At 58.2% G+C, this 21,793-nt stretch overlaps 8 protein-coding genes across 8 annotated transcripts; 2 read left to right on the forward strand and 6 right to left on the reverse strand.

The window, feature by feature from the left end:
• Window positions 1-21: 21 nt before the first annotated feature.
• On the reverse strand, window positions 22-942 carry GGTG_08575 (hypothetical protein; the record flags this gene model as incomplete). The annotated part of the gene is made up of 1 exon (XM_009226417.1): window positions 22-942. One exon carries the CDS (start codon window positions 940-942, stop codon window positions 22-24), a length of 921 nt encoding a protein of 306 aa, XP_009224681.1.
• A 250-nt stretch (window positions 943-1,192) lies between these two features.
• On the reverse strand, window positions 1,193-2,311 carry GGTG_08576 (hypothetical protein; the record flags this gene model as incomplete). The annotated part of the gene is made up of 1 exon (XM_009226418.1): window positions 1,193-2,311. Exon 1 carries the CDS (start codon window positions 2,165-2,167, stop codon window positions 1,193-1,195), a length of 975 nt encoding a protein of 324 aa, XP_009224682.1. The 5' UTR covers window positions 2,168-2,311.
• A 91-nt stretch (window positions 2,312-2,402) lies between these two features.
• GGTG_08577 (hypothetical protein) lies at window positions 2,403-3,154 on the reverse strand. The gene is made up of 2 exons (XM_009226419.1): window positions 2,926-3,154; window positions 2,403-2,850 (listed from the first exon to the last, which is right to left on the reverse strand). The coding sequence occupies exon 2, from the start codon at window positions 2,792-2,794 to the stop codon at window positions 2,555-2,557; it is 240 nt and encodes a 79-aa protein (XP_009224683.1). The 5' UTR covers window positions 2,795-2,850; window positions 2,926-3,154; the 3' UTR covers window positions 2,403-2,554.
• Window positions 3,155-3,644: 490 nt separating this feature from the next.
• On the reverse strand, window positions 3,645-4,145 carry GGTG_08578 (hypothetical protein; the record flags this gene model as incomplete). The annotated part of the gene is made up of 2 exons (XM_009226420.1): window positions 3,645-3,749; window positions 3,906-4,145. 2 exons carry the CDS (start codon window positions 4,143-4,145, stop codon window positions 3,645-3,647), a joined length of 345 nt encoding a protein of 114 aa, XP_009224684.1.
• Window positions 4,146-5,070: 925 nt separating this feature from the next.
• GGTG_08579 (hypothetical protein) lies at window positions 5,071-6,533 on the forward strand (the record flags this gene model as incomplete). Its single annotated transcript, XM_009226421.1, has 4 exons — window positions 5,071-5,598; window positions 5,709-5,945; window positions 6,062-6,295; window positions 6,351-6,533. The coding sequence occupies exons 1-4, from the start codon at window positions 5,413-5,415 to the stop codon at window positions 6,531-6,533; spliced, it is 840 nt and encodes a 279-aa protein (XP_009224685.1). The 5' UTR covers window positions 5,071-5,412.
• A 1,193-nt stretch (window positions 6,534-7,726) lies between these two features.
• On the forward strand, window positions 7,727-9,080 carry GGTG_08580 (hypothetical protein). The gene is made up of 2 exons (XM_009226422.1): window positions 7,727-8,389; window positions 8,488-9,080. Exons 1-2 carry the CDS (start codon window positions 8,195-8,197, stop codon window positions 8,770-8,772), a joined length of 480 nt encoding a protein of 159 aa, XP_009224686.1. The 5' UTR covers window positions 7,727-8,194; the 3' UTR covers window positions 8,773-9,080.
• GGTG_08581 (hypothetical protein) lies at window positions 8,854-13,329 on the reverse strand. Its single transcript, XM_009226423.1, has 3 exons — window positions 12,536-13,329; window positions 10,102-12,046; window positions 8,854-10,024 (listed from the first exon to the last, which is right to left on the reverse strand). The coding sequence occupies exons 1-3, from the start codon at window positions 13,126-13,128 to the stop codon at window positions 9,263-9,265; spliced, it is 3,300 nt and encodes a 1,099-aa protein (XP_009224687.1). The 5' UTR covers window positions 13,129-13,329; the 3' UTR covers window positions 8,854-9,262.
• A 3,277-nt stretch (window positions 13,330-16,606) lies between these two features.
• On the reverse strand, window positions 16,607-21,521 carry GGTG_08582 (hypothetical protein; the record flags this gene model as incomplete). Its single annotated transcript, XM_009226424.1, has 3 exons — window positions 16,607-18,862; window positions 18,934-20,771; window positions 20,831-21,521. The coding sequence occupies 3 exons, from the start codon at window positions 21,519-21,521 to the stop codon at window positions 16,607-16,609; spliced, it is 4,785 nt and encodes a 1,594-aa protein (XP_009224688.1).
• Window positions 21,522-21,793: the final 272 nt, after the last annotated feature.

Below are 21,793 nucleotides of genomic sequence, written 5' to 3' on the forward strand. Positions count from 1 at the left end.
CATATTGATGATAGGGGCGCGTCAGACAGACATGGCCGCCCGGTGCATAACATCGCTGCTCCTGAGCCCGACCCAGAACCACAGCGCGCTGATCACCGTGGCCACCTCCCAGTCGCGGCCCAGAGCACCCGTCAGGCCGGGCCCGAAGAAGGCGACCACAAAGGCGTTGGTCCACGAGATGGATGCGTTGTAGCACACCACCGCAAGAACGTCTCCCGCGTCGTCGCCGTCGGTCCGGGTCAGCTCCCACCCAAACATCATGCTCGCTCCTGACAGCGCCGTGGCCCAGTCGCCGCCCCTCGCCCTGCGCCAGCAGAACTGCTGTTCCTCCGTCGTGTCGCCGACATGCACGACAAATCCGCGCGTCGCGACATTGAACCACACCACATTCTCCTCGGCGACTTTGCTGGTTGGGCGCTCATGTGGGATGACAATGTTGAGGTAGGAGCCTGTGAACCGACCAATGCTGTTGTTCCTATCGAGCCGGCCTATGACGGCAGGCTGGTGCTGTTCCCGCCGGGACCAATCCTCGTCGTCAGTAGGATCAAAGCCGATGACCCGCATATCGAACAGCTCAATCAGAGTATTGCTCGTCAGGCCTGGATGCTCAACGACAGTGAAGAGCTTCTGATCTGTCGAGGGACCCAAGTGGAACTTCAGATGGGGCTGACTCTGCTGCAGGTAACCGTAAATGACGGCAGGGAAGACGACTAGAGAGGTATTTGTTGATATTGATGCCGAACCTAGCCTGTTGTCAACGCCAACCTGGTAGTCTGCTACCAGGCCCCCGTATTCATAGTTGGGGTAGTTGTCGTAGCAGAGGCTAATACGTGGGTTACACTCGATTTTGACAGGGGCGTCGGCTTCTAGTAGGCTGTCCTCGGTTCTAGCAGGAGAGCTAGGGTCTGACAAGGTCGCATGTTGGCCGGCAGAGGGATCCATCTTCGGCGTCTGCAGCCGGCTGGATCTCCGAGAAGATGCCACAAGTGAATAGACCTGGGGAAGCCTGTCCCGAGGGTCTCATGAAATGGCCCTGGGACTCATTAAAATCTTCGCGAAATAACCGTGTTCTCCTGCCTATCCTAGTGACGTCCAAATTCGCGATACGTATACGGACACGCGTATTCGTGTTCCGCCGGACCGAATCTGGATGCACGCGTGCACTTCGCCACGCGGCTCACGCGAATCTGTCTTAGATGGAGACCGCGGCAGCGGCGTTGGCATTAGCCTGATTGAGATAGGGCCCGCGGGGTTTCAGAGTCTTGTCTTCTGGTCCGCTGGGGCCAAAGAACCAGCTCCAGAAAGAGTGCTCGTCAGGCTCCGGTCGCTGCTTCTCGCTGGAGTAGCCGTACTTGACGGTGCTCCAAAAGAGATCCGTACGGCAGAGCATGAACTCCTGGGCCCAGGGCGGAAAAGCCGCACGCGCCCCTGTTGCCGGCGCCATGGTCTGAGAGGAGGCGGTTGCCTCGCTCCCAACGGTGCTGACCGAGATGGCCAGGTTGGCAGCGTCGACGAGCTCAGGCACAGACACCAGGTCGGCGACCTCCAGCCGGAAGCGGAACCAGAGGAGAATGACGGCTTCCTCGCTGTCGCTTAGCAGTGCGTTTTCATCACCAGGCCAGGCATTGCCTGGCGGGCCCAAGGAGTTCTCGGCGGCCCGGACGGCTACCGAGTTCAGCCGGCGCGGCGTCCCGTTGGGTCGGCGGGGCCTGCCGGGGCCACGAGGCGCGGGCGGAAAGGTCGCGGCCGCGAGCGTTGGCGTTGGCGTTGGCGTTGGCGTTGGGGACTGTTGAGGATAGGCCTGGGGGCTGGATTCTGGTTCGGCATCATGAGCATGAGCAGGGTACAGCGCAGGGTACGGTAGCAGCAAATCCCGGGCGGCCCTCGCCGCAGTGGCCAGGACGGCAGGGTCGGTGGAGGGCACTGGGTCGCGGCGGTAGTCGAGGTGGCGGCTCCCGCGCAGCCAGCGGCAAAGCAGCGAATACTCGACGTTCCAGCGGGCGCAGAGTATACGGCGCGTCTCGGTGGTTTTGCGGCCGGTGCGCACAATCTCGTCCCACTCCAGCTTGGCCAGATCGGCGCGGATGGTGTGTTTCCGCAACACCTCGGGCCAGAGCTGGCCACGGGCATTGTTCTTGCGGCGGTTGATCGGCGACTGCTCCATCATGACCCCACACTGTCACATGCAAGAATGGAGGCGGCAGTTATTTGTTCTCGCTAAACGACGGCATCAGACCAAGGCGGCTCCCCCTCTAACGAGATCTAGAGCAGCGATTTTGTTGTGACGAGAATTTGAAGCCGGAAGTTTGCGTCTAGTTATCGTGACGTGACTTCAGACGCGAAAGTCCAGCATCGGAGAATAATATAGCTTATGTCAGCAAACCCTCAGAGGGATCCACGCGTCGGGTCAGTAGCCTTCCAGGACGGCAGTAGCTCGTGTATTACACTATTATCATGCTTCTATGGCAACAGACCGCGACAGCGATCGACAAAGAAAAACAACGCTCGCTTCCGATCTGCTGAACAAAATGGAAAGGCGTAGAGTGCTAGCCGCCTAGCACCTCCTGCGGCCGAAGCCTCCTCCCATGCGCCGGGCGCCGCCCATCAATCCTCCGCCGCCCATGCGTCCACCGCTCATCATGCCTCCGCCGCCGCCGCAGTGTCCACCACCAATTCCCATGCCGCCTCCGTGGTGGCCTCCTCCGTGGTGGTGGTTGACTACCACGGGGCGCGCACCCATGCCGCCGCCACCGCCGTATCCACGACGCCTGCTGCTGCCGAGTCCGAAGCACATGTTGGTGGTTTGTTGTGGGTGTAGAGACTTGTTTTGTATGTGGTGTGTGTAGTTTTCTGACCAAGCGTCGTCTGGTCAGCTCCTCGGTTCAATCTTTGCCCCACCCTCTGGTATAAGGCTGAATGGCGTACCTTGAGAGGACTGTGTCCTTAAGTTTGTCTGTGGTAGGTTTTTAAAGGGTGGTCTTGTGTGATGTTATCAAGATGATTGTGTTGGCATGATCTAGCAAAACGAGCAGGAGAGAAGAGCAGCAGAACGCTCCTTATCTTTATACACAATCGACTTAAGATACCTTGGGTATCTATCTACAATGACGCCCATCGACCCTAAGGCCGTCGTTCTGGGCATACGTCCCAAGTCTTGTCCTTCGCCGAGAGGTACCATGCGGCAGACCAAGAAAGGGTTCGACAAGAACGTCATGATGTGGTGTACTTGGGACGCTTCGGTGGAGCTAGGGGACGTGAATGCCATCAGCCACAGCCGCCAAGTCGCCCGGCGCGCACAATGACGACCTTGACCCAGGTGTGGCGCCGCTGTAATCAACGTCGACACGGTCGTGCCGTGGGATCTCGGCATGCGAGCAGTCGTCCGTGCCGCCTCAGGACCATTCGCCCAGGAGCCATGCAGGATTTCGGGCAGGGCCCCACTATGCCGTCAGTCAAGAAATAAACAGCATCGAGGCCGCGCGTTGTTCTTTGTTTCGCCATTGATAAACAACATGTCAAAGCCCGCTATCAATCAGCAGCTCCTACCAGTGACCACAAATCTGATGTTTTTTGATAATAAGGTGACTCCCAATGGATTGCTCGACGGGATGCAACCGGTACTTGGTGGGTTGGGTGTGGTGACATCATATCTGCCTTGGCCTCCAAGGTACCCCGATTATGTCACCAGCTCCACCAGCGGCTCCTCTCAACGGCGCCCTCAGGTCGCTCTCCCACGCATGAAGAATAACCTAGGCCGAAGTCGGAGCGGCCCTCCTCAACTGTACATAGATACGGACCAACATTTTCCATATCACAGGTCTTGGTCGACCTGGCCAGACCATCCCGTCCACGTCACGAAACCCCCACCATGAGCTCGCGAGGGGTTGACGGGCATCCTCACTCACCTGGTCTACTTTTACGAGGCAGCAACCCTTGCCCGCGCTCCCTTTCTCGATTCTGCCTACCCCCTCACCTCCACATGCGGCCAAACCGCACGGACAATACCAAAGCCACGGCTCTGGCGGCGTCCATTGCCGGCACCAGGATAGAGCACCAGAAACATTGGGCTCATCCGAAAGGCACGGCAAGCAAGTGCTTTCAAGCAGGAAATCCATGCGCCACGCACTGCTGGCGGTGACTATCATGAGGCACACCTGCCCAAGCCCCCGCTCCCTGTTAGCCCGACCTGGAACTGGTGTACGCGGCCAACCTGGATCGCCCAGGGCCTTTCCAGGGGTGATCCCGAGTAGCGTTGCTGGACAGGCCTTTCAAAGTGCCTTGGATCTTGAGATAACGGTATCAGTTGCGCGAACCCAGCCAGTAATACAGCTCCTGGTGTGACTGTTCTGGACTTTCCAAGTTCTTTGGATTTTCTTGTACCTCGCTTTGCGCCCCCTCCCCCTATACGACCGAGAAAGGAACGGCCGGGCCGACACCACTCTACGCCCAGATGAATCACAGATGTTCTAGTGAACATATCTTGTCACTGCAAATTCTCTTTCTTGTTCATCAGCAATCTCCAGCGAGACCCGTCACACAGAGTGCCAAGACGTCAAGCAGGCAATCGGTGGCTGAGAATGGCCAATTTGGCAAACGGCCAATATGCGTTAATATCGAAATCGAACGGGCCGTTTAGGGCCGCCCAAAACGCAGCACTGCCACTGGGTTGATCCCGGTCGCTGCCTCACCATAAAATCCCCGCGCTGGCATCATCCCTCGTTGCTGATGAGTCGGGCCGGTAGAACTAGACGAGATTTGACTTCCCGGCTCCCCACGCATCCGACTACGGACGGCCTCGCTAGCATCGATGTCTTTACACACACACGCTGGTGACCTTTGAATGTTGTTTTGCCGTGGGAGCGCTTAACTCCCTTATCAGTATGTAAACAAACAGTGAACTAGATGCATCCCCTCACACATTTCCCAAGGTTCTATCAATAACACCTATCCGATGTGGTACTCATCCAGGCTAACCACGGTCCTGGGTTCATGGTCCCGGGAGATGGGTGCGGTAGCCATTCAGGACGGACGTGGGCGCCCCCACGGCCACAGGAATGACAGCGAATTAAGGCCATGACCACAAGCAAACCTCGACCCCCGCTCGAATAGCCTCATCAGCACGGCCGGTTGCTGTTTGAAGACATCCCAGGGGGACGCGCTAGGACCAAACTCAACAACGCCGCCTCCTAATTGGCCACGCGCAACCTTCAGCGACCGAGCTATGCCGCCGTCGTCTCGTGACAGCAAAGATAGAGGGTGGTGGAGCTATAAATGATGGCCGCTGTCGGCGAGGGCCGTTGAGGTGGAGTGTGTGATTCCCAACGGACGTGAGAGGCTTTATGAACCCCGCCATCCCCTGCCGGCGTTTGAGTGGGTTGCTAGATTCGAGCAATACGGAATTCAACAGCAAACATGTCCGAGAACCACCACTCCACGCTCCCGCATCCAACCCTCCGTTTCGGCGGTGTGTCCAACGGCTATGCGACATACACCACGCTTCGGGAGGACCCCGAGCGCCAGCCACTTCTGGCGCAACCGCCGGGCAGCCCATCTCACATGTCGTATCAAAAGATGTTCAACCTGAGCGCCTTCAGCAGCGTTCCCCTTTAGAAGCAGGCCTTCCTCGAGGGTGTTGGCACAAACTCGGCTCCCGACATTGGCATCGTTCCGCTGCTACACCCCCCGCACTACACAAGGCCGAGCGATAGACTGACCATGGGAGCCCCATAATCTCCCGACCCAAAAAAGGAACCTTCCTCCTCGTCTACATCACCACACTGGTGGCCGTAGCGCCCAACGTGCCCAACCCGCCGCCGGACGCCGTCTCGGGCCCCTTTACCACGTCGACGTTCCTGGGGCCCCTGGTGGGCGGCGGAACCACTATCGTGGCCGTCACGGCCGCCATCTACTACTTCGGCCCGCTGACGGGCGGCCACATGAACCCGGTCATGACATGGCGACCTTTATGATCGGCATGGTGTCGCTACCCCGCGCGGTCCTCTACATCGGCGCCCAGCTCGCCAGCGGCGGTCTGGCGGGGCTGATGCTGCGGACCAGCTAGGGCGGCAGCCGCGACTTCAAGGTCGGCGGCTGCTACATCTTTGACGGCGGTAGCATGTCCAGCGACGGCGGCGTTTCAGCCTCTTCAGGCCTCCCCGGGCCCGTGGCGGGGGCCGACGTGGGCGCCGCCTTCGCCGTCGAGTTCGCGGCCTGCCTAGCCTTTATCACCCTCGCGTACGCGGCGGCGCTGGACCCGCGCAACCGGGACGTCATCGGCCCGCGCCTGCCTGGCGCCGTTCCTCGTCGCCTGCATAATGGGCATGCTCGGCTTCGCCTTCGCCTTCACCAAGGAGGGGTTCGGCGGCGCCAGCCTCAACCCGGCCAGGTGCTTCGGCGTCTACGTCGGCAGCAGATTCCCCGGCTGGCACTGGGTGCACTGGCTGGGCCCGCTAGCGGCCAGCATGGCGCACGCTGTCATGCAGTCGCTGATGCCTCCGCCGGGGACAGAGTGGGACGACTCTGCGCTGCTTTGAAGCGGGATGGGAGGAATACGCAGTGCCATGGCATACCTACTGGGCGGGGGTTCTGATGGGGAGATGGACGGGGTTGCGGGAACATCAGGCACGATCCTGCGCGCGATAACGGGATTGCGGCTATATTGCAGGACGGATGAACAGGACTGAAATTCAATATTCACTCCAAATGGAGAGGTCATTGAAAGAAGTGTTATTATCACATGTGACTATTGTTGTAAGCTGCTCCAGGATCCCAAATTTGTATTGCGCCGGGGAGTGAGTGAGTGACAGTGACGTACACAAGGGGGATGCCCGTGGGATATTTTTTGCAGTATTCAATCGTTTTGCTCATCTCATCCTACCATCAAGAAAACTCGACATCACTCAAAGGGCACGAGCTGTCCTCCTCCCTTGCACCTGTAACAAGCTTTTCCACGCAGTGCTTGACACCTCCCACGGGTGGGCGCACGCAAGCAACGCGCAAAGATTAGTGTTTGCACAAGCTCCGAGAGTCCCAAAAATCCGCCTGCCACCTGGGGCTGACTGAGCGTACTGAAACGCGAGGCGTTGGGGTCGACGTCCAAGCTACCATCCCATCCCGTCTGGCGGGCCTGAAATTGGAGAACGCGGCGCAAGGCGTCCGGACCCGGATGAATCTCCCGGGAGGCAGGTCGATTGTACCGCCGCGGGGGGTTGCTATGTAGGTGACCATATACGCTATCGGCAGAAACGATAGTTTTTGAACCCAGGCACGCCCACCACAAAAAAAGACGGCAGTACCCCTGGAGGTCGCAAAGATCAAGTAGAATTGTTGGCGCCGTGAACCTTGCTGTTTATTTCTCTTTTGATTTCGAGTTTCTTTTCGTTTTTATACCCATTCCTGTCCCCATTCCTCGAAGGACTGCCATCCCTTTTGTACTGGGCGTGTTAGGCTACCTCGATGGAGACTAGGGTGATGTTGATCACAGCAAGGGGGGTGGCCTTCTTCCCGTCCCCCTACGCAGATCACGGCATTGCAACCGACAAGACCCTGGAATGCCGATGCGACACTGCGGCTGACAACTGCCAATTCAACCATGACGTCACACCCGACTTCCCCGTGTTACGGCTGCTACTTGGTTTTGAAATTTCCAATCTTGGTGTTGGTCCCGTCTCCATTGGTGGGTTCAGCTCGGCTCCCAGGTGGCGTGGCGGTGGCAGATACGGGAGAGAAACCCAATTCGAGCAGTGAATAGGCGCAGCCCTGGGAGATATTGTTTGCTGCTTGTCCGCAATGCGCTTCCTCCTCGTCCGAACGGTTTTCTCCGGCGGGCGCATCAGTTGAACCAGTCACCTAGGAATAGCACCAGCGCCATTCTCAGGTCGTGTTCGGTTTTTCGTATTCTGTAACCGTGCTTCACGACGATATAACTTGACGGTCCGCGGGTGATGAGCAGGATACCTTCCTCACTCGGCTCTCCCCGCCAATCCCGCCCGCCAAGACAAAAAAAAAAACTTCCCTCCCGTCCCTCCACCCACACACGCAGGCAAACGCCACGGCCCTCTGCTTGGATCCCGGAAGAAAAAAAAAGCAGCCATAATACCGCCGAAGATCCCTTCGCCCCCCCTGCTCCCCGCCAGCCAACAGTGGTGATACAAATCAACACAAACGCCCACACACACACACACACGCTCCCGCCATGCCCTTCCCGTCGGCCCTCCTGCTCCTCGGCGCCGCCCTCGTGAGCGGCTACGCCTTTGTCGAGCACGCGCAGGCGACGCTGCGGCTCAAGTTCAAGTACGAGGACAAGGGCCGCCGGGCGGCCAAGTGGAGCAACTCGGTTGAGCGCTTGATGTGGGACACGCGCACCACCATCGCGTTTGGCCTGGCCGCCGTAAGTGTTTTTTTCTTTCTTTAGTAGTGTTTCGCTCATATTACTAGGCTTAAACTCACCACAGAAATAAACAAAATAAACCCCAAAAAAAAACCAAGTCGGCATTCTCCTTCTTCTCCGCCCTCAACCTCCTCTTCTTCAAGATCCTCATCCCGCCATCGGACGGCTGGGTCCCCTACCGCGCGGTCTGGGCCGCCCTCGTGGCCGCGGCGCAGCACTACGCCTCGGACCACATGCGCGCCTTCTGGCGCGGCAAGCCAAAGGTTCCCATGATGGGCGAGTGGAACGCCGCCATCGACGAGTGCAAGGACGTCGTGGAGCTGCTCGGCGTCCTGCGCTTCATGTGGCTGCTGGTCGCCTTGCTCAAGCTGGCCGGCTTGTAGTGGCGTACATTTTCCAATATTGCCGTCGACGTACAGACAGGCCCAAGGGCGTTGAAATCATGGGAATACATGCATAGCTGGTCGGTTTAGAAACTTGTCTCATAAGTCGTTTCCGCAATTGATCTGATGATACTGCCCCAAGGGTGATGCCCCAGGGGATAATAGCATATAATGAATGCTGCTAGCAAGAAAGGATGTACTTCGGCAAGAAGCAATGAAGGTATCGAAGGGAATGCAGGAGATCAAACGGATTCGAAAGCAAAGCAAAAAAGCGTATACCACCCGCAAAATACTTCGCAGCGTCCGGCACATGTTGAATTGCCCCCTCACCCCGGGTCGTCCTTTGGACATCTTGATTTTTTTTTGAGATGATCATTTTCCCCAGCGTCGTCAGACACCAACGGGTTACAACCGCCGTGCCCTTTTTTTCCATCACCACCAATCCACCTCCACCAGTCACCGTTCATATGGCATGCCGGAGATATCAGGCCTATACCTGCAGCTGCGCTGGGTCACCAGTCTTAGCCTGCAGGCCCATGCCAAGCCTGCGCTTGATCGCCTTCCACGACTCGACTAGAGCAATGTAGACGACGACGCAGGCCATAACCACGCCCCATTCCCACGTGATGGCCTCGTGCTTGAAGACCATGCGGTTGATGACGGGTATGTAGATGACGGGGAACGTAAAGAGGAAGCCCGCGGCCACGGCCCAAAACAGAAACCTGTTACGCATCACGGTGCGGAACACGGCCGTAGGGCCGTGCCAAAGCTCCGGGTTCATGTTGAACAGCGATCGCGTGAAGTGCTTGACTTCCCAGGCCGTGACGAGCAGGAGGAAGGTGAGCGTCGCGTAGGTGGTCGCACGGGCGCGGAATACCACGCCACATGTTTCGTTGTAGCTGTCATTGCAGCCATGGCCCAGGCCATTGGCACCAGGGAGGCCGTATGCGACTGATGAGAAGGCCGCGAGGCACAGTGCACCCATAAGGGTGCCGTATACCATCTTGTCGCGGATCAAATCCCAGGTGAAAACGCCAATGCGTACATCGTGTGGCGGGCGCGAGAGAATGTCGGGCTGCATTTCTTCGATGCCGAGACCCAGGGCCAGGAACGACGATGTGATCAGGTTGACCCATAGAATCTCAATGGGCGACAGGGGGAAGATGGAAACTCCAGTCTTGTCCTTGAAGGAAAGACCAATCAGGAGGAGGATGACCTGGGCAATGTTTGAGATGAGGAGGTGCAGTAGGAACTGGAAACGATACTGGTCAGCAAATTTGGTTCTGAGGTGATGAGGGCCTCCAATCAAGCTCGAATCTGTTGGCTTACCTTTTGGATGTTGTCAAAAAGCCGCCGTCCCTCCTGAATGGCCGTGACGATGGAGGCAAAGTTATCATCCGTCAGCACCATGTCGGCAGCCTCTTTGGCGACGTCGCTTCCGCGGTCGCCCATAGCAATACCAACATCGGCCTTCTTGAGCGCGGGCGAGTCGTTGACGCCGTCGCCCGTCATGACGCAGAAGGCGCGGCGACGATGCATAGCCTCGAGCATCCGGACCTTGGTCAGCGGGCTGCATCGCGCAAGCACAATGGGGAGCTTCTCCAGACGGTCGACCTCCTCATTGGAGAGAGCATCGAATCTGGCCGCCGCCATGACCGCATGATGAGGAAGGGGATCCATCGAGTGATCCAGAATGCCAACCTCATACGCGATCGCCGTGGCCGTCTTGATGTGGTCTCCAGTGACCATATGGACCGAGATGCCGGCCTTGAGGCACTTTTGCACCGCTTCACGCGTCTCGTTGCGAGGGGGATCGTATAGTCCAGCAAGACCGAGGAAGCGGAGGCCGGACTCAACCTGAGGCCGCTCCGACAGGTCAACGCCTGCTTCGACGGCCTTGCTCGCGACACAGAGAACACGGAGACCCTCAGACGCGAGCTCGTCCGCCTTGGCGGCAATCCTCTGCTTCAGGCTGTCCGAGTCCTGGAGGAGGGGCATGACCGTCTCGACGGCGCCCTTGGTGTAAACCCATCGCAGATTAGAATTCTTAGTTTCATAAACGACGCTCATGAGCTTGCACGATGAGTCAAATGGGAACTCGGAAACCAGCCTGCGGCCATCTTGCAGCAGGAGATCCGGTTTGCCCTTGCCGAAACGCATGGCAAAGATCTGCAGTGCGATCTCGGTGGGTTCACCGACAGCGGACCAGGAGACAGGCGAGGCGAGCGTGGCGGTCGCCGTCGTGACGGACTCGCTCTCCGACTCGCTAGCCTTGCCATCCGAAACGGTGGAATTGTTGCACAGTGCGATGGACTCTACAAAGCTGTTGAAAGGAGAGGACTGAATGGCCTCGGCGGCCTCCTTCTCGTTCGTGACTTCTGCAACCGTGACGGTCCCGCTGGTAGGGTCGTGTGAGTCTGTCGTGTTCTCCACCAGAGCTGTAGTTCCGTCAGGGAGCCACACCTTGCGTGTGATCATGCGGCCCTGGGTCAGCGTGCCAGTCTTGTCAGAGCAAATGTTGGTTACGCCACCGACAGCCTCCAGGGCCGACATCTTTCGAACGATGACGTTGCCCTTGGCCATGGCCTTGGAGCCGACGGCCATGGTAATGGTCAGAACGGCGATGAGGGATTCCGGAATAACGGCAACCCCGACACAGATGCCGTAGATGAGCACCTGGTTGCCAACCCGCCAGCCACTGGCCGAGAAGACGATAATGACGAGCAGCAGGGCGAGGCCGAAGAGCAGCAGAGCGAATTTGCTTAGCTTGACCTGGAGGGGCGTTCCCTCGAGGCCGAGGATGCGGCGAGCGCCATTCTTGGCGCGGATCAGGGTGCGGGCCGTGAACGACTTGCCGGCCGTTTCATCCTTTTTGCGTCGCAGCATGCCGGCGATCTTGCCGACTTCGGTGTCCATACCGGTGCTGGCGACAATGCCCGTAGCACGGCCACGCGTCACCGTGGCGGCCGAGTAGACCATGTTCAAACGGTCTCCCAGGGGCACGTCGGGCTCGTCCAGGACGGCCTCGGGGTGCTTGCTAATAGGGACGGATTCTCCGGTGAGGAGAGCCTCGTCAACCGACAGGTTGATGCCGCTGACCAGTCGGAGATCGGCCGGGATGACATCGCCGACACTGATCATGACCAGGTCTCCCTTGACGAGCATCTCGGCCTTGATCGTCTCGATCTGGCCATTGCGGACCACCTTGCAGGTCGGGGCAGACAGTGCGTAGAGGGACTGGATGGTCTTTTCGGCCTTGTAGTCCTGGATTAATCTGTTTGTGGCAGGGGGTTTCTGTTAGTCGTCGGCTGAGACATTGGCATCATAAATCGATGGTTCAAGCAGGGAGCGAGGGTGAGTGGAGTTGACATGGGACATGGGCCCGCGGATGACATCCAGCAGGGGAGCAGGAGCCTGCTCCGGGGTGCTCGGATTGGGTGTGGAGGCAGCCTGGGCAAGGGCGCGATGTTCGGGTGGGCAGCACGCGCGTGCTTCTCAACACACACCGCCTGCAACGTCCAGCCAAAGCCAGGCCCTTGCATGCCGGCGTGTGCGCACAAGCCCAGCCTAACTCAATTCAATGCCGAGTCCGCACGTCGGTCCCACCTCGAACGCAGACTGCCCAATATCTGCCCACGTGCCACCCCGAGCATATGCAAGGTGCATGCAGTGACTCCCAATGAAGGAAGACGAGATAGGGAGAGGCGGGAAGTGGAACCAAAAGCACAAGAGCATGGAAGAAAGAGCAAGAAGTAGCGCTTACCCAACAACGATGTTGAGGACAATGACGGCCGTGATGACGCCGCCCTCGATGTAGTCGTCGATGCAGAAGGAGAGCACCATGACGATGAGGAGTACAATGGTCAGACTGTTGGAGATCTGCCTTAGGAAAACCTCCCAAAGGGAAACTCCCTTGGCGCCCTGGATCTTGTTGGCGCCATGGCTGCCGTAGCGGAGCGCGGCCTCGGCGGCGCTGAGACCCTCCTCGAGGTCCGTCTGGTAGAGAGCGGCGAGCTCCGAGATGGGGACGCAGTGGGCGGCCGGGCCGTTGTCGGCGTAGCGGGGCAGATGCTCGACGGCACCATTGCTAACACTGGCAAATGTGGACGAGCTCGAGGTGGCGGGCGAGGAGGCCTGGGGGCGGGAGAGGGTGGGGGTTTGGTGAGAAGAGGATGAGGCGGCGTCAGCGGCGGCGGCGGCGCGCTTGGTCGACTGCTGCTGCTTCTCTATGGCTGCTGCTTGTTCTTGGGGCGTTCCGTGAAAGCCACTACTACCAGTTGGCGGCTCGTCTTGCTCGGCGACGGTCTCCGCGGAATCGAGATTTGCACCATGCCTAACGGAGTCGGATTTTCCCATCGAATTTCAAAAGGATGCGGGAGACAGCGATAGCCTTTACGGGTGGTTTGGTGGAAGAGAAAGACAACGAGACGACAGAAATGTCGGTTTGGAGAGATTCCTAGTGTTTTTGCTTTGTTGTCCGGAAGGGAGTGTGGGTGGTGGCTGTGGCTGTCAGCTACAACAAGTGTGCACCTCGAGAGGGCTGGGGATGGAGATGGCTTTCCAGAATCGGGAACGCGGGCGGGAGGAGCGGATGGGAATGGGGGCATGTTTTATAGACCCAGGCCTGCTGGGTTCACCTCCACATTCTGCTGCCTCTCCCGCCTGCGCCTGCCCTGGGAATCGGCCAGGGGCCTGTTGTTGGGGGAGGGGCGGCGGGCTAATCGCAGTGGTGAATGGTCCCGTGGCCTCTCGCTGTGCAAAGCGACTTCCATTCGCCTGCACCCACCCAACCCAGCAATCGCGACTGTGGACTTGCCAAGCCTGCACGAGCCCCGCTTGGGAATAGCGCTTTTACATAGTACAGTGCGCGACACGACGGCGTGTACTTGTCAATCAATCATTGATTTTGTGGGCACCGTGCCATCCATGCACCAGCCAAATGCTTCCAGTGCCCAGTGCTTCCTTCCAGCGCTTCCGGTTGCAGCGCAAGGCCAACACGTTCCACCCATATTGTTGGCCACAAACCACGTACTCGGTATGTCAATCGCCCTCAAGTGCCTACGCCACCGAGCTGGTGTGTTGTTTGCACTAGATTGACGGCCCAACCTTGCCCAAACGAGGGCCCAAGCCCAAGGTACTGGCAGCCGCTGCTAGTCTTGACAGGTTGATTTATGGCGGGGGACAGTGTGACGGACAGCGTCGTGGAGCCAGATGACGGCCAACGGACACACATCCATGCGAAGCCTTCGAGTACATGGGTCTGGACGGCCGGGCACTCTGGGCTCAATGAGTTTGACGCCCATCTATCGCCGGCCCTTTGATTGACATTGAATGGAGCACCCATCGCGTCTCCCCCGCCGCTCTCTGATGCCACAGTCCAAGCCAGCCAAGGCTCCCCATTGCGTCATCTTGGTGAGTACTTGTCCAAGGAACCACCAGCCAATCAGCAGGCCCGGTTATACCGCCAGATGCAACCCTCCGCGAGCGCACCTTGGACAGACGACATTCCAAGAATGGCTGTGCTGGCTCCTCACACTTGGCGGTCCCAATCTCATCGCACAGTATCCGCGCCTTGCGTCTTGATAACCCGCCCCGCTCTCCAAGGGGGAACGTCGGGACAAACAGTAACAAGCTCCAGGTCGACGAAAGCTCCACGAGCTTGTGCAAAGAAACAAGGCTTGTCGCCCCCAGTGACCACGAAGGCTAAGTATAACGCTCCAGCCTGGCACGCCTTGGATATATACGGTATGTATTGTCACTCTTCAGGGCGGCACAAACGACTCTCTGGCCGAAACATGACTCTACACCCGCCGGCAGGTCCACAAATCATGCTCCAGGACTGGAGATGTTCACATGGAATGCCCAACTGCGATGGACGCTGACGACGGTTCGTAGTTTGCTGGCCCTATCCCGAACCCCTGTCGGCGGCACTGTGCCCCCACACATGAGGTATCTCCGGAGTTCCTAGACGAGCTAGAGTCAACTGGTGACTGGTAAAGAAGGCGCTCAACGGTAGCCCTGCGTCTCGGGAATTCGCCGGGCCAAGACGCGCACGGAACGCCACTCGCCCTCGCCCTCACCAATCGCTGGGATGGCAGGCTGGACGGCAGGTTACAGACAAACCGGATCTCGGCAGACGGGGAATGCGGCCGCCAGACATCAAGACAAAAAGAGCAATGACGCTCGCGCTCAAAGCTAGGCAATCGAGAGGGGTGCGCGGGTGATGCTCCACTCGGCCAAGGCGACCACTGCGGGCTTTCCCCTCAGCGCCAACGCGAGGGGACATGCACCCCTCAAACCCAAGAGTCGGGCCTGCTCCGGTACTTGCCCTGATCGGCAATATCCATGTGATGGGCGCGGGCTTTCCTCCGAGCCAAGCCCTCCCGCTCGGCCGGAGATCGGGCGTAAGAGGTGGTACTGTTTCCCGCCCACGTCCAGGCTGGCTCGCCGCACTCGCGACCCGCAAAAGAAGCGGAAATAGACTGACCCCGACCCCGCGGCAGCTCGATTGATAAGGTTGTTCAAACGTCGGGGCCCAGCGGCTTCCCTCATGTCCATTCGACAGCACAGTATCAATTACGCGGGGGCCGCCGCGCTTCCTGGCACCTTCCTGCACACTACCGAACTAGCAACCCAGCCACGGCCGGACAAGACCACAACCCGCCAGCACGCAACGGCGTTTGATGAATCATGACACCTAAAAAGACGCCTTGGGGGCCCAGGAAGTGAGCCGCCGCACAGCCTCTCCGTCCCACCTGATCGCCACACTAAAGCACCTCAGATGTGGCGTCGCCTGGCGGCCTCTGGTGATGCCATGTCTTCTAGCCATCCATGTGCAATGGACGCCATCCCATCACGGTCACAACATATTTCTTGAGGCAGGATTGGTTAGGTAAGGTAGGTGGCAGGTGCGAGAAAAATCAAAAAGTGTCTCAATAAATTTGTTGTAACCGTGCCCATAAAAAATGACGGCAAAAGATCTGCTTGGAGACAAACAAGGGAACCAACCAAGCAGGAATGGGAAAGGCCAAACTCGCCCTTCCCACCAACCGCCAAGCCTGCACAAAGCCAGCGACTTTGTCACATGCACTGGCATCACACACACACACACACACACACACACACACACACGTACCCAACCACCCAACCCCGCCGCAGCGACAAGCCCGCCACGTTGCGTTACACGGCGTGGACCAGTCAAGCTGCCACCCCCTCCAAAGGGCGGAGACTCCCAAGAGCGAACCCATGTTGGCAAGAGGGCGGCTCCCAGGATCTCTCGCCAAAACATCCCAACTCGTTAAAAATTAGCACTCGCGCCAACTTCCCGCTTATTCGTTCTTCCCTCGCGCAGATGAAGAACAAGTCAACTTTGGCATACGGTAGCATCGCCGGCGGCTAGCCGCCGTCCCCACCCTCCTCCCCACGTTTTATGCCGACGACATTCACTGGCCAGCTCGGGGCAAGGAATGGCTGATGTCCGTTTGTCCGTGGTCCATGCTTTATGCATGTAACTCGCACTCTCCCAAGGATTTACCGCAAACAAAGGTTCAACATGCACGCCCACGTAAGGTTTGGTGGCTGTGTGATCAGTAGGATTGACTCCCGGGGGAACCCAATTCCAGCTTATGAAAAGTTCCATCTCGTGTGGGAGAAAGTAGCAAGCAAGTCTGACAAGTGTCCGACGGCAAAATTAGACGCGACATGCACGCAGCCAGATGTAAGTAAGTACAGGTAAGACCCAAGCCCATGGAAGCCCCAGCCATTCTCCCGTACGAGATGTGAAATAGTAAAAAAAAAAAACATGGATCGCCTCCAGATGTACCCCTTTTCTAGTTTAGACAAACGTGATACTGTCACAGCGTATGAGATCCATAATTGCAGGATTCTCGCTCTCAAAATCCCTGACCCAAGCGGGTTCCTCTGTATCGACCTTCACACTTGCAGCTCCTGTGGCAGAATCTCCAGCACCCGAAGGTCCACAGCTGTTGCCGGCTGGCTCCTCACTCGCGTCACGGGGCCTATCTGTGTCGGTATGTGTCAATGTGGTGCTGCCAAGCGTCGAGGGCGAGCTCTCCCCGGGCGAAACCGGCGCTCCGTCGGAATCCCCTAAACCGTCGTTCAAACCCGAGGAGTCCCAGGGAACTAGCCTAGGCGATGATGGGAGATCAAGCAACTCGGATGCTTCGCGGAGGATCTTCTCCTTTTTGGCATCAATGGAAATGTTGGCAGATGGGCCGGCCGAATTTCCTCGGGACCTGGTCATGCTGGATTCTCTAGTTTTGGAACCAGGCTGTGGACTCCTGGTTGCCGCATTGCTCCTCAGGGGTTTGCTCGGGTGCCGGACTGGAACATAATCCGCCGCCTCAAACATGTCATGGCCGGTGAAATCCAGGTCGACTGTCATACTGGCACTTCCATTCTCATCCTGTCTTGGTGTCAGTGCCCTTGAGCCCACAACGACAACATCGCTGTCGCCGAACGAATCATCGCTGAACAGGCTTAGGGGAGGAGAATCCTGGGATAAATCGATCACATCCGCCCGGTACATGTCGGCTACCGGAGGAGGCCTGTATGGTGGCACCTGCGGTCGTGCGGGACGGCTGCTCGAGGTGTATGCATTTTCTTCCCCCTTGCGCTGTCGCTTGGCAGCTGAGGGCCCATCCTGGCTTTCCCTCGAAAACTCTGGCCATGAAGGTACGCGCCCAGTCGGAATTTCAACTTGATCCTGTTTTCTTTTAGGGACACCATCCTCGGCCGACTTTGGCTTGGGCTGCTTCGGTCTCTTCTCAAGGCCCTCTTTGCAGCACGGATGCTTGCATGGCTTCCCGGTCTTGGTGACGCCTCCCCCGCCACATAGATGGTTGCATCTCCACCGACCGTTTGGCAATTGGACCGGCTCTAGCTGAATCCCTGCCTGCGACTCTGCGTGGGAGAGAGCTTCGGTAGGACTTTCGACCTCGCGGTCAACAAGCCTCTTGATAGATGGGAACTCGTCGTCGTCTGAGTCTTCGAGCAGTGCCCGCGGTGGGTGGCGCGACGCGGCCCTCTCGAGTATGTCTAGCTGCTCGGCCGCCTCGAGGAGATCACCATCGTCGAGGCTGTCATCAAACTCGCCCAAAGGGGAAATGGCCTTTGGGGGTGTTGACTTTCTGGGTCGAGGCGGAGGTGGCGTCGTGGTTGCCATCTTCATGTGCGCGAATGTAGAAGCTGGAAGCTTGTGATTCACCGTCACCGAGCAGCCCAGGCCCACATAGTCCTCGCAGTTGAGCGAGCAGAAGACGTGGTCGCTGGCATCGGATAAGGGCGCAGAGAACTCCAGTGTTCGTCCGCCAGGACCGCTCAGACTTTTTGAGGACCCTCTCCAGAAATAGACAAGCGTGCCGTTCGTGGTCTCGGCTGTGAATGTGAGATAAATGGCATTCGCTCTGGTCGGGGGCTCGCCTCCGCAGTTATACCTGAATGTGGCCTTGACATTGATGGAAGGGGGGTCCTTGCTCGAATGGCGCTGGTTCGGGAGTGCGACAACTTCCGTCGCAAGCGACAGCTTCGGAAATTTGTCAACGAGAGCCAGCATATTGCGGCCGAACGGAGGGTTCTTGCTTAAGAACATTTGTATCCTCTCTGGCGCCGTGGCTGCCAAGTCCTTCATCGTCAAGATATCGTGCTGGACCAACTTTCTCATCGTGACGGGCCCGATACCTGAAACCTGTAGAAGCTGTGAGGGCATGCCCTCCCATCCTCCGGCCTTGATGGATCTGAAGAGCTCGAGGGCATTTCGGACCCCGACAGCGTCATGGTCGGCGCCCTTGCAGTCGATCACGCACTTGACAAGAGGCTTGATGCGGTCCAGCACCAGGCACTTGTCGGTCGCGTGTTGATTCTTGGCCATTTGGATACCCTCCTGAGTGGGATACTCGACGCCGCCGAGATCTGATTGAATCAGCAGAGATACCTTCTGCCACGTCTCAGAGATCGGCCCTTTGACTGGGTAACGAATGAAGGGCGACTCGTTGGTTAGTCTGTAGAAGGCTCTCTCGTTGGCCTTGAGTCGCACGTCCTTGAACTCGTCCGCTTCGGACAGACTGGCCAGCTGTAGGGAAACAAGACGCAGTTAGCTATGTTCAGCAGGGGTCGCAGTGCAGCAGCCGGGATCTGCCATACCAGCTCTTGGATTCCCGCACCCCTTGGGATTCGGAGGACCTTCTTCATTGTCTCGAACCGCACCATGTACTTGGACATAGCGATCCCGTAAGGTGTGCAGCTGAACTTGGCGTCCGACGTCACGATCTTCTTCTCCTGTAGTTGCCTGATGTCCTTGTCGCAAATCTCCTCGAGCCTGCCTTCAGCATGGCTGATCTGGCCTGGCCTGGTATCTAGCTGGTAGTAGGTAGGGTTGCGCTGGAGGCGGATGCTGAGGAATGTGCCGTTCAACCACATCCTGGCTGACTCGGAATCCTTGATGGTTCCCAGGCTGATCTCGGAGTTGAGATGTTCGATCAGGTTTCGGTGCAGGGTACTCTCGAGGACTTGCTGTCCGGAGACCATGTCGGCGTATCTCGCCTTGTTTTCTGGTCGGGTGAAGATGATGGCAACGGCGCTGTTGTCGAACTGAGGCCGCCCGGCACGGCCCAGCATCTGCATCACCTCCAGATCCGAGTATTCTGAGAGCCTTCCGTCCGAGTACCCCATGGTGCCCTTCAGCACAACGGTGTGACACGGAAGATTTACGCCAACTGCCAGGGTGGATGTGCAACAAATGACATGAAGGTCTCCGTTTAGATAGGACCTCTCGACAGTAGTCCGATCCCCAAAATCAAGCCCTGCGTGGTGGACGGCGACGCCGGTGTGCACAATGTCGCGCAGTGTCTTGTTCTTGACCGAGATTTCCTTCTTCGGAGCGGGCCAGAGTTTGGTGCCAGCTGGGGCAACAGACCAGGCCTCCGAAAGCCTCTGCGCCGTGGTTTCGCAAGATTTGCGGGTGAAGCAGAATACCATGATGGGTTTGGGATCTTGCTTTCTTGTGTGTTTGGAGAGGGCCGGGATGATCTTCTTGTCGAGATAGGTGTCAAACACCCAATCGTTCCCTCCGCAATGTTCGCCGTAGACGTGCTTATCTAGCCGCACTGGGCGTAGCTCTTCGCCAAAGGTCTCCCTCCGAGCGGGGAGGTGAGGGTTGGTATGGTCTCGCCCAAACCACCTCGCCACATCCTCGGAGTTGGGAACCGTAGCGCTCAGGGCGATGAATCGGACGTTAGCACCAATGGTCTTCATGCGACAGACCACTGCCTCCAGAGTAGCGCCGCGCGCGTCCTTGAGAATATGCACCTCATCGATGAGGAAAAGCTCGACCAGTTCCAATAGCTTGCGGTGGTCGGCCCACTTTCTTGTGATAGAATCCCATTTCTCTGGCGTGGTGACGATGATATGCGCGGCCCCGACCTTTTGTGTTTCGGCCATCGAGGTGTCGCCCGTGAGCTCGGCACAGCTTAGGCCTAGACGAGCAAGCTTTCCTTGCCAGTCGCGGGACCTCTCTGAGCAAAGGGCCTTGGTGGGAGCCATGTAAACGGCCTTGAAGTTCTGGTTGGTACGCTGGGACATCAGCCTGCAGATGGCGAGTTCTAGTATGGCCGTCTTGCCACTTCCTGTTGGGGCCGAAACAACAAGGTTGTCGTTGGATTGGTAGACCGAGTCAAAGCACTTGGACTGAACCGCGTTGAAGAGCGTGTAGGGAAATATGGACTGTATTCTCTCAGGGAGCGACTGCTTGGGGTCGACGAGGTGGATTCCGCTGGCCATAGGAGGAGCGTGCACGAGATTGAGCTGCCGTGGTATATGGATCATGGTGGCTTGTGGTCGAGGAGGGGCAATGGGCGCGGTGTCTCGTGACTGGGCTTTGCGGGCAGGATGAGAGTGTAGCCTCTCGGCGGCTCTTCCCGCCGGACTAGAGAAGCCGAGACTCGAGGTTGAGCTGCTGTCTGTGTTGGTATCGAACTGGGATGCTGATAAGGGCGTTAGCGGAACGTCAGGATCTTGGTACATAGGAGCAAACATTTCTCACCGGTTTTTGACGAAGCAAAGGCTCTCTGCTCGGTGCCGGGGCGAGCTTCAGGACTCGGAAAGCCCATGGAGTGGTGGTTCTGCGTGCGGTACGCGGAGCTGGTGGCTTGCGGAGTCGGATACGGGCAGGCATCTTGCGGGGCGTCCGGGTGACCGAACACTGGATCATGGTGTGGTCGCCGGCGGTTAAAGCTGGAGTCTGGGTGGGAGTGCGACCCAGCTCCCGTTGGGGATGGCAGACCGGCTGAGGTATATCTGGTTGATGGAAGGCTGGAAAGGGGGGTCGGTTGGAGCGTCGAGGGCGGGTAGCGAGGGGCCTGAGAACGTGGCGAGTGCCCCAGGAGGCTGAGGTCCGCACCGAGAGCGTCGGGGCGTGCTCTTGGGTCATCCAAAGCACTCTGTTGGGGCCCATGATTCCACAAGAACCCATCAAGCTCACGGGGATCAGAACGTGAGCTACCCATCAACCTGGAGCGCTGAGCCTCGTAGATATTCACCGGTGCCATCGGGAAACGGCTCGAGCTGGGAGGGGGTATGCAGTAGTGATATGAGTCTTGGGAAGAGGCAGTTCCTGCGTCTCGGAAGTGTATGGGCTCATGTTCACGCCCGTCGGTTGTGTCGTTCATGAAGGCCATGCGGGGATCAGCGTGGTTCTGGACTGGGCCTCTCTGCCATTCTCGGGTCGACTTCATGCTGGGTGTCGGAAGTGTCGAAGCCTGGGCCGGAAAGCGGAAAAGAAAGATTGACCCCCTATGCTTGCAGCCGACTGGTCCGCCAGACTCGATGCTTCGGGCTGCTTTGGGGCCCAGTATACCAGGCGAGAAGACGGTGGCCGAGGATGCACCAGAGTCGCGGCCATGCGAATAGGATCGGTGTCTCCGCAGAGCTGGCGAGGCTGCAAAGAGGGGAACCACCGAAGAGAAATTCAAAGGCGGCCATCGTTGAGCGCCACAATCCCCTTCTT

This window comes from Gaeumannomyces tritici (genome assembly GCF_000145635.1).
Source record: "Gaeumannomyces tritici R3-111a-1 unplaced genomic scaffold supercont2.4, whole genome shotgun sequence".
Taxonomy (NCBI): Eukaryota; Fungi; Ascomycota; class Sordariomycetes; order Magnaporthales; family Magnaporthaceae; genus Gaeumannomyces; species Gaeumannomyces tritici.

Coding starts and splice junctions, on each gene's coding strand:
- GGTG_08577 (XM_009226419.1), bottom strand. CDS start 2,794: ATGTGCTTCGGACTCGGCAGCAGCAGGCGTCGTGGATACGGCGGTGGC.
- GGTG_08580 (XM_009226422.1), top strand. CDS start 8,195: ATGCCCTTCCCGTCGGCCCTCCTGCTCCTCGGCGCCGCCCTCGTGAGC. Junction 8,390..8,487: donor TCGCGTTTGGCCTGGCCGCC/GTAAGTGTTTTT, acceptor AAAAAAACCAAG/TCGGCATTCTCCTTCTTCTC.
- GGTG_08581 (XM_009226423.1), bottom strand. CDS start 13,128: ATGGGAAAATCCGACTCCGTTAGGCATGGTGCAAATCTCGATTCCGCG. Junction 12,047..12,535: donor GTCCTCAACATCGTTGTTGG/GTAAGCGCTACT, acceptor TGCCACAAACAG/ATTAATCCAGGACTACAAGG. Junction 10,025..10,101: donor TTTTTGACAACATCCAAAAG/GTAAGCCAACAG, acceptor TATCGTTTCCAG/TTCCTACTGCACCTCCTCAT.